The sequence below is a fragment of the Trachymyrmex septentrionalis genome, unplaced genomic scaffold (genome assembly GCF_001594115.1).
Source record: "Trachymyrmex septentrionalis isolate Tsep2-gDNA-1 unplaced genomic scaffold, Tsep1.0 scaffold2, whole genome shotgun sequence".
Classification (NCBI taxonomy): domain Eukaryota; kingdom Metazoa; phylum Arthropoda; class Insecta; order Hymenoptera; family Formicidae; genus Trachymyrmex; species Trachymyrmex septentrionalis.
Genome location: NW_017305179.1, coordinates 2,031,191 through 2,040,576, shown reverse-complemented (window position 1 = coordinate 2,040,576; position 9,386 = coordinate 2,031,191). Strand labels below are relative to the sequence as shown.

Here is a 9,386-nt window from a genome sequence, read left to right as displayed (position 1 = left end):
GGGGGGGGTGGAGAAACAATCGCTCGAACGAGATTCCGCGAGATCGTCGATCCAGTTTCCTCTTTCTCCCTCCCGTGTCACCTTGCTCGTTTTGTAAAACGCGCGTCGTCGAACGCATCCCCTATTCACGCGCGTAATCAACGAGCGATCTAAATTGCTGATGCGCTAACCGCTCCGAGCTCGGTTCGCTCGACATTTTCAGCACGCGCCTGCTTTTATTCGATTCGCGCACGCCGATAGAATCTGAAAATCCGCGAGTGCATCAATTCTACGGACGTCCCGACAGAAATGCACGAGTTTTGTTGGGGCGGGAAGGGGGAAAAAAAAAGAACTTCCGCGACCTTGGCCGTTCGCAATTCCGGCACCACTCGGACCTTCGCGATCCCCGAAATCCCCCCCCCGTGAGTCTTTGAATCTTTAAATATCTCTGGATATCCTCGCGTTGAACGATTTGAATTTGCTGGAGGTCGGCGTGCCTCCAGGGGGAGGAAAAAAAAAATATTGAATTCTCTCGAGAGACGAAACAATGAATGCAACGCGCGGGAATGCGAGGATGGACGCGGGGGGGAGGAGGGCGGCGGTGAATGAAGAGGGAGAGAAAATTCCGGAGGTGAAGTACGGTTGTCGATGGCCGAGTCAACGAGGATTTAACCAATTATCACCCCGCTCTCTCGACGTGGACGTACGAACGAGGCCCTTCCGGCATATGCTCGACCCATCTGGCAAACCATGCGGTGTTCCTTATTGTCCTTTGGGGAAATGATAATGCGATGTACTTGCGCCTGCATCGCATCAAGTACTAGTCGCGTTGTAGAGATTTCGCGCTCCCGGAATAGCGAATAAGGGGAAATTGGAAATGAACCAGCTTTTTCGGCTTGAACCAGCGATTTTCCCCCGCACCTGTTCTTTTCGGCGATTAAATTACAAATTTTTCTTTTTATGGAAGATTGATCGCTATTGGAATAGGGGGGGGGGAAGAAGAATTCGAATTAAAATTGTACGTTTCATCTCATTTTGCGGGGCGTGAAAAAAGATCCAGATATTAAAATTACGCGTTTTTGATCGTCGTTTTAATGGCAAAACAGCGAGAAGTAAATAACGTCAGCTCGCTGGGAAATATTTTTCTCGCACGAAATTATACGTACTACTATTTTTTTCACGAAGGACTTTGCGGATGCACGATGTTCAATATTTTTTTTGATGCACCCACACGACAGCCGACAGGACGGATCAGTGGAACGATATTATATGTATGTGTGTGTGTGTGTGGGTGTGTGTGTGTGTGTGTGTGTCGTTACGTATATTTTTTTTATATGCGCGTATGCACAGGTAGTTCTCGACGGGAGAGGCAAATGGAGATAAGAGGAGAGAAAGCGGAGGTATTTTGACAGCCTCGGCACTTGTCCCGGGAATGCCTCGAATGCCTGTGTTGGTACTCCTCGGTAGCTGGGGCTGGGGATTTTTCGCCATATTCCTCCTGCTTCTGGCCACCCCCAGTCCCGCTGCCGTTCGCAGAGGTAAGTCTAATCCAGGGGGAGGGGCGGGGAGGGTTTTGGGGGGAGGGAAGGGAGGACCGCGGGGAAAGCTGAGGGGCAGGGTATAATTCCAGCGAGAGTTCAAATTTCCAGGCCAGCGACAACGATCGCGAGAACGATCTCTATATTTATTCGTCGACGGATGCAATCCGACACCGTGATCATTTCTATCGCTTACTACGCTATTTATATAATTGCTAATTACTTCTTTAATTTAGCGATCCGATATAAGAATCGTGCGACTTACATTTATTCTACTTTCGCAGAACTTTCAACTTCTAATTTAATCCAGTGGATAAAATACCGTTGCGACTGACGGATTAATCTCGTTTAAGGATGCGGTATCAATCCCTCTCTCTCTCTCTCTCTCTTTTTCGACCTGCATCCAAATCCGATGATGCGCGGTTTAATGAAAACTCATCCAGGAAGCTACTTATCCTGCGAGCTGGTAGCAATTATCGCAACTTCGTTACGCGGCTAACAGACCGAATTATCGGTGTAACAGCCGAGACGCGCGGCCTCGAATCTTAACCGTCGCATTAGAGAGATTTACTTGCGCCGGGTATATCGCTGGGCGCGAACCCACCGAGGTGAAGGCGAAGGAGGGTTTTGATACCCTGCGGAAAAGTGATTTACGAACGAGAGGCGGCCCGGCCATAATACGAGGCTGCCGCTTTATAAGAGGTATCTGGCAAGCGGGTCGAATATCGATTACACGGCCGAAACTTGTGTCGCGTGTTGTCGCGCGTTCCTTACCCTCCTCTGATACTCTATCGGTTCCGTTGGTGTGTCCCGTCCCTTCATCGTTTCCTCCGTTAGTCAACCGGGTCAACGAAAAATACCGTCGGTTCTAATACGCGGTTGCACGAGACATCCCGTATTTTCGCGACGCTGGATTTAATAATACGTTTCTACGGCCGCCAACTTGATTTTTCGAAATCAATATTTTCTTAGCGAGGACATCGCGGGTGGTCCGTCATTTAACCGCATCTTCTCCGTTTTCATTATAAGCGAGGTCTACGTGAAATTAATTAAAAAAGTATGTTTCTCTCGCGCGCGAGTTGAATTTTTCTTTCGTTCCGGGAATATTCTCAAATATTCTCGCACACACTCTAATTATATGATCTTCTATTACTAATGAATACCTTATTGATAATTAATACAAATATTATTAACACATTCACGCTCTAATATAATATTACTCATTTCATATAAAGTTACGCACATAATTAGCATACTTGATAATTAATAATTGAAATTGAGAATGAAGTAAAGAAGAGGGCATTCCGGAAGGATTTCCCTTTCTTTCTTTCTTTTTTTTTTTTTTTTCGTTCTAACCAGCTTTATTTCAGCGGACCGAGGCCACTGCAACAAGACAGTGGACATTTACGAAGATGTGTCGAGCCCGGCGGTGACCCCAGCAAATTGGGGTAAGCCCCTCTCGTGCTGGTACCGTTTCCGTGCCTTTCGCGGAACACCCCGGGACTGGATTCTGCGGGTGCGCTTCAAGAAGTTTAAAGTCGGAGTGCTGGAGAACGCTACTACCTGCAGCGGCGGTTATCTGCAGGTGAGTGCTATGTATGTGTGTATGTGTGTGTGTGTGTGTGAACTTTGCCCGAGAGGAAGAGAAAGGATGAGAGACGGTGTCCCTAATTCCAGGATTGCGCATCCAAACGGCACAGCCGAATTCATCTCATCGAGTCGCTACATTCACCCCCTCGCTTCGCGCTCTCCTATTAATTGAATAGGGAGAATCTGGCCAATTAATCGGGCGCTGGAATTTAATTTCGATTCGACAATAGCGTTCCTCGATTATTCTTTCGATTCGAGTTGAATATCGAGGCCGAACCGGCGGGACGAGGATGGGTAACGACGGAGGGACGCTGATACCCGCGTATCTCTTTGAATCGCGTCGCGGACCAATGCATACGTGGTACAGTCGAACTCGTATTGTACGATGAAAATGCGCATATTTCATACTCCGTAAGCTGCGCGCGATCTCCGGGAAATATAAAAAAAATAAAAAATAAAAAAAAAAACACGCAGTTACGCCAGATGTAAACTGAGCCTGATATATCATTATCGGATTCGCCTCGCTTCGTACGCAACGATGCATTTAGAGTCTATTTTACGCCTAGGCGCACCAGACTCCATACTTTTTTCGGAGGAATAATTATCTACGCGGGCGAAATGAAAAATAGAATCTCTAATAATATAATCACATGAAATCTTTTATTTTATGTGATTTTTATGTGATTTAATACCAGGACTTTATCGATTTCGCTGAATTTTTACTTATAATTTATTCAACTAACTTTAGCTAATTGAAATTAATCACACCGAATCTGCATTTGATCGAAATCAGCGACTTAGCTCGTTTAAAATAGAGAGACGCTCGAATAACGTATTGACCGGAATCCTCGTATTCCGATAATCCCCATAACACCCCATGACGAATCGAGCGCACGTTCGCGGCGTATCGACTAGATAATAACTCGCGGGTTTGTTTGCGCCGCGACTATCATAAGAATGGAATAGTTCGGTCTCGCGTTAATCTAATTTTGCCCATCGGGACGGGGCTGACGGTGAATACGCGAGGGGTATCAAAAGCGTAGCCGTATTAATGTCGCGAATTAGAGCATTTCCGTATAAGAGATGAACGCGATAAGTGATTCCCTCACCTTTCTCCCCGTTTGCCGCTTGCACCTTTTTCGAGCGAGCGAGCGAGCGAGTGCGCGCGGGCGCACTCGTCCTGCTGCCACCTCTCTCAGTTACTTCGGTATCAGGTATTGATCTTTGTGACGCTGTAAACCTCTCTCTTCTCCTCTCCTTTCTCTCTCTCTCTCTCTCTCTCTCTCTCTCTCTCTCTCTCTCGCTCTCTCTCTCTCTCTCTGTGCTTCTCTGTTCACTGTGCTCTCTATCTCCCCTGTATTTTCCCTCGGTTTCCCTCGCGACTTTCAAATTTACACCAGTAAAAAAGGATGAAAAGTCAATAGTAGTCACTTCAGGTACATTTCCCTCTGCATGAGCTCGTAAGATTCAAGAAGCGGGATACATGATGAAACCATTGTATTTTTTACTAAACTATTAGCTTCCGTTTGAATAAGTATGTATCTCCCATATAAACTGTTTTATCATCTTGTAAACTTACAGCTCAATTATTTATTCGCTGTACTACCTAATAATTTTATGTCAAATTATCGCGTGTCTCATTTGAATGCCTGTTATTTTTAATAGACTTAATTATTTTTATAGAATAGCTTTTTACTTGAAATGAGTTTACGTGCGTAAACTCATGAAATGTAGAACATTTGTATTTAACCAGATTACATTATGCGATATAAAGAATTTCAATTATAAACCAAGTACAATTAAATTTCACCGATCGTATCTTTTAGTGAGACGAACGATTATTATTTATAATTATATTTTACGGACGACACAATTTTGGCATGAGAGCTTGGATTACATTGGTAATTAAAATTGATTAAATCTCTCAATACCTGACGCGACGTCGTCACCTTACGACGTCATCGATCGTTTCGAACGTTATATATGCCCATCACGCGTTTCACGTCACTGTTCCAGATCATAGACGGCAACACGAAGACAGAGGTGAGCAATCGCAAGGACCCGGGCGTCTACTGCGGCGAGTCCGAGCAGCCGCAGACCTTCATCAGTGAGACCAGCTTCGTGCGGGTGATCTTCCACGCGGACAACTTCACCGATCAGACGTATTTCAGTTTTGATTCGCGTGCCGAGCCGCAGTTCGAGGTGTACCTCAGATACGGCCAACACCCGGAACTCTATCCGAATCGTCGCGGCGAGGTCGTACCAGGCAGTTACTGCGAGCGCGTCTTCAAGGACTGCCGGCTGCAAACGTGCTACGTACAGAGCCCGGCTTATCCCGGGATTTATCCGCGCGCGTTGCACTGCAAATATCGTCTGAACACCCGACTGCCCTTCATCAAGCTCTACATCGAGAACGAGGAGTTCAACATCGACGGTCAACGTTGCGAGAATATCATGACGTGTCCGATGCGGCCGATCAGTTCCGGCTCGGAGCACTGCCCGTACGATTATATACGCGTGTACGACGGTAAGAATGAGAGTAGCCCGGTGATCGGCACTTTCTGCGGTATGGGCAAATTCCCGTACAGCATCATTGGCACCAGTGAGGATCTTTACGTCGAGTTCGTGTCGTCGCCGGCTGGCCCGTTGCTCAACACCGGTTTTCACTTCAACGTGGGCAACTGGCCCGGTCACGTAGAGACCGCGGGTGTTAAAAACGGCAGTTGCGACTGGCTGCTGAACAGCGAATCTCTCGTGAGTGGTAACGAGGGTATCTTTCTATCGGTCGCGCACTGGTACCCGCCACACACCAGTTGCACCTATTTGCTACGCGGTCGACCCGGCGAGATCGCTCGTCTTTATTTCCCCAGCTTTCGCGTGAACCGTATCGAGTCGCCGATTCAGCCCTACGACGGCGATTGCGGTGAGAGCCTGACGCTCTACGACGCCGACTGGCCGGACGATGCTCGTATCATCAAGACCTTCTGCGACACTTTCAGCAAACCGATGGAGAAGCACGACTTCGTCTCGACGTCGAACGCTCTGTTCGTGCGATTCGAAAGTAAAACTGGCAGTTACTCCGGCAGCTCGCTCTATTACTGGGCTCATTATGACTTCTTCAACGCGACGAGATTTGGCGAACCCACGCCCGGTACCGAGTGCGACGAAGTATTCGCGTCGTGGAAGACGCGCTCGGGCCGTCTACGGTCGCCGTTGAACACTTTGGTTTACAAACGACCGGGCGACCCACCCGCTGATCTGTCCTGCACCTACAGCTTCGTCACGGACAAGCGGCTGTACGCGCGCGTCATTCTCGTGATAGAGTCAATTAACTTCAAGGAGCATCCGTACGCTCAATGCGGCCATTGCTGGGACAGTCGAGTGGATCGGGTGATCATTCGGGAACCTAATCCGGATGGTATCAAGGCGCACTGCCTTTGTCGGATCAACAACAACGGCACTCCGGCGCCCACGAGCTCGTCGCCGGCACCGCGGCCGCCTGTTCTCAGAGTCGTCTCCCGGGGCGAGAGGTTGGATCTGAAGCTGCTGGTGGACGGTGCGCACGCGGCGTCGAGTTATTTCAAGTGGCCCGCGCCGCTCTTCGAGGCGAGATACGAGTTCGCGCATAGCCCTTTATGCGGACCGGCGCTTCTGCCACCCGCCACCGACGGCGAGATCGAGTTTCCGCATTACGAGGCACTGGGATACGTCACGCCACCCAGGACCATCAAATGTATCTGGGAGTTGCGGGTGAACCGTGAGCGGGATCTCTGGCTGCACTTTGACAAGATCAAATTCGCATCGCGCTCCTGCGAGGACGGCAAGCTCGAGATCTTCCTGCCGGGCAGTGCCGTGCCGTATCTCGGTATCTGCGGTGAGAACGTCAGCTACGTGAGAGAGATGCCAATCATCTCAGCGGCGCGTATCGCGCCGCCGATAGATCATCAGGCGCCGGGCGGCGATGTCGTCGAGGAATCGCCGGCTGTGATCATACAGTTTACCGGGTCCATGGCGCCAGCCAGGGCGGCCTTCAAGATCGCATGGACTGAGCTCTTTCATCTACCGAGGGACGGATCCGGGGCTCTCAACACCGGGAAACTGGAGGACTGCGGCTTCCAGTGTCCCGGCGACGCGGGATGCATTCCGTTGAGATTGGTGTGCAACGGCGTGGTCAACTGTCCCAGTCGCAGCTTGCCCCTGCCGGGTATCCTGAATGGCACCTTTTACGAGCCGGACGACGAGTCGGTGGAGACGTGCGGTGGTCCCGTCAGTGGTAATGGCGGCGGTTTCGCTGGACCCGCCGGCTGGGCTGGCGCAGGTTTGGGCGCCGGTCTCGCCATTCTTCTGGGTCTCGCGTGTTTCATCGCCATGTGCAGGCTTTGCAGAGGACGATCGCGCTCCAGGGACATACACGTGCCCTATTAAGAGGCGCGATCGTGCCTCTACTTCTGCGGGTATACGCACAAATTCGGAGAACACAGAGGTCTAAGAAACGAATTTATCACCTAATTAACATTCTTTCTTTATACTCGCATGTACGTACGTTTGTATACATACGTAGATGCATAAACGTCTAATGTAATAAATCTTTATTCCTGGAGAAACACTGCAAATATAACGATGCGAGAGAGAAAGAAAGAGAGAGAGAGAGAGAGAGATGTTCTTGTGGCGTTTGAACTTTTTAAACGTCCCTCAAATGTCTTTCAGCCGCATTAGCATTGCTAATTTTGGTTAAATAAATTGTATGTCTCTAACTATATCATAGATAAGATTGTAATCTAGAGAAGAATAGAGTCCCTAAGGCAAGCTTATTTAACCTGTCGAGACCGTCGGTGCCCTTGTGTTTCAGACCTCTGTGTTGTTTGAAAAAAATCGATAGAAATGGTTCTCCTTCTCAAGCCTCATCGAGGTGTGTCGGAAGATGTTTTTCCATACTGCTCCAAACGACAGATCCGACAAATTACAAATAATTCTCTCAATGTGATGCTTCCGGGTCTAATGAACGTCGAGTTTGCTCGACGATTAATTGCGTGAGAGACTCTTGATTCCGGATCTTTACTACTCTGTTGTATCGCGGTGTTCAAGTTATTACACTACCGTCTCTGTCAACGCCAATCGCCCACCCCACGTTCATTACACTCTGTCGGTCTTCTATAGTTACACTCTTTACGGAACTCTAATGATCCATACATTATCCTTCTCTTACAGCGACGACGAAATTCTAAGCAAAACTGTATTTGCCACTGCCGCGTTATACACTCGTCGTATTGTCATCGCGTCTTCTCTACGCACACTGCCATAGACATAGAACTTCATGCATAGCTCTCTCATCTCGATCGTTCTCATACGATGTCATACGTCGTTTGCGAGAACTGTCGTAGACTTGTAGCGATCGGATTATTTCTGTCGCTGATTGTACGAGCGGCGATAGCTTCATTTCTAGCGATAGCAAGACATCTACGAGACAGTAGCTTCAACGATACGTAGAAAATGTTTTTATACTTTTATTATATCTCGTTTCCTCTAATCTAATTATAGAATCTTATCGATAATCAGCATCGAAGTATCTGACAATAATGAGTTCGAAACGCAAAAGGAAAAAAAGAAAGATTATACGTGAATTAGATTATACGTAAGTTAGATTAAGTTTTAAATGGGGTTAATATCGTTTTTCAAAAATAATAGAATAATTAATAATTAAGTAACTCTATGTTATAACATATTAAATGTTTTATAATTAAAATTAATTATGTCGCGTTATACATTACACGTAATATATTTTATTATATATGTATATTTGTGATTTGTTTGTCAGGTGGCATTATTGCTATCTCTAGAAAATCGTACGGCATAGCATGGATTCCTCAATTTCCTTTGTCGCTCGTACAAATGCAAATCAGCGAGCCGATCGTCGTAGATTCCGACTTCGGGATATAGTCCTTAGCGGTTGCTCAAAGTTGTCCTGCTTCGTGAATTCTCGAGAGAAACTCGCGTCGCGAGCAAGATACAATTAAATTGACTTAAAATACAGCGGGAATGGCGGGAACGACGGGAAATTGATAGTACTATCCAGTAATTGTGACTTCTGACGGGTCGTGACACGCCTTGTCGATTTAACATCTTGAGGTTCGGCGACAGTATCGAATATAATATACACATATACATATATCGAATCCGTTGCGAGGTATATAATCGCTCTAGTGTCCGTATTGGAGAAAGCAAAGGGAGAGAAGAAACGGAAGTGGAAGTGAGAAGAGTTATGGATATTCGCCGATTCGC

General features: G+C 47.5%; 1 protein-coding gene across 3 annotated transcripts in view; it reads left to right on the top strand.

The window, feature by feature from the left end:
- Window positions 1-8,741, top strand: part of LOC108747404 — a 10,238-nt gene extending 1,497 nt beyond the window's left edge. For 2 of the 3 annotated variants that reach the window (XM_018484830.1, XM_018484831.1), the window contains exons 2-4: window positions 1,330-1,517; window positions 2,888-3,102; window positions 5,124-8,741. In XM_018484830.1, coding sequence (XP_018340332.1) covers window positions 1,412-1,517; window positions 2,888-3,102; window positions 5,124-7,532 — 2,730 coding nt within the window. In that variant the 5' untranslated portion in view covers window positions 1,330-1,411 and the 3' untranslated portion in view covers window positions 7,533-8,741. The remainder of the gene's footprint in view (window positions 1-1,329; window positions 1,518-2,887; window positions 3,103-5,123) is intronic. The other variant, XM_018484829.1, reaches the window with a different exon arrangement.
- The last annotated feature ends 645 nt before the right edge of the window (window positions 8,742-9,386 follow it).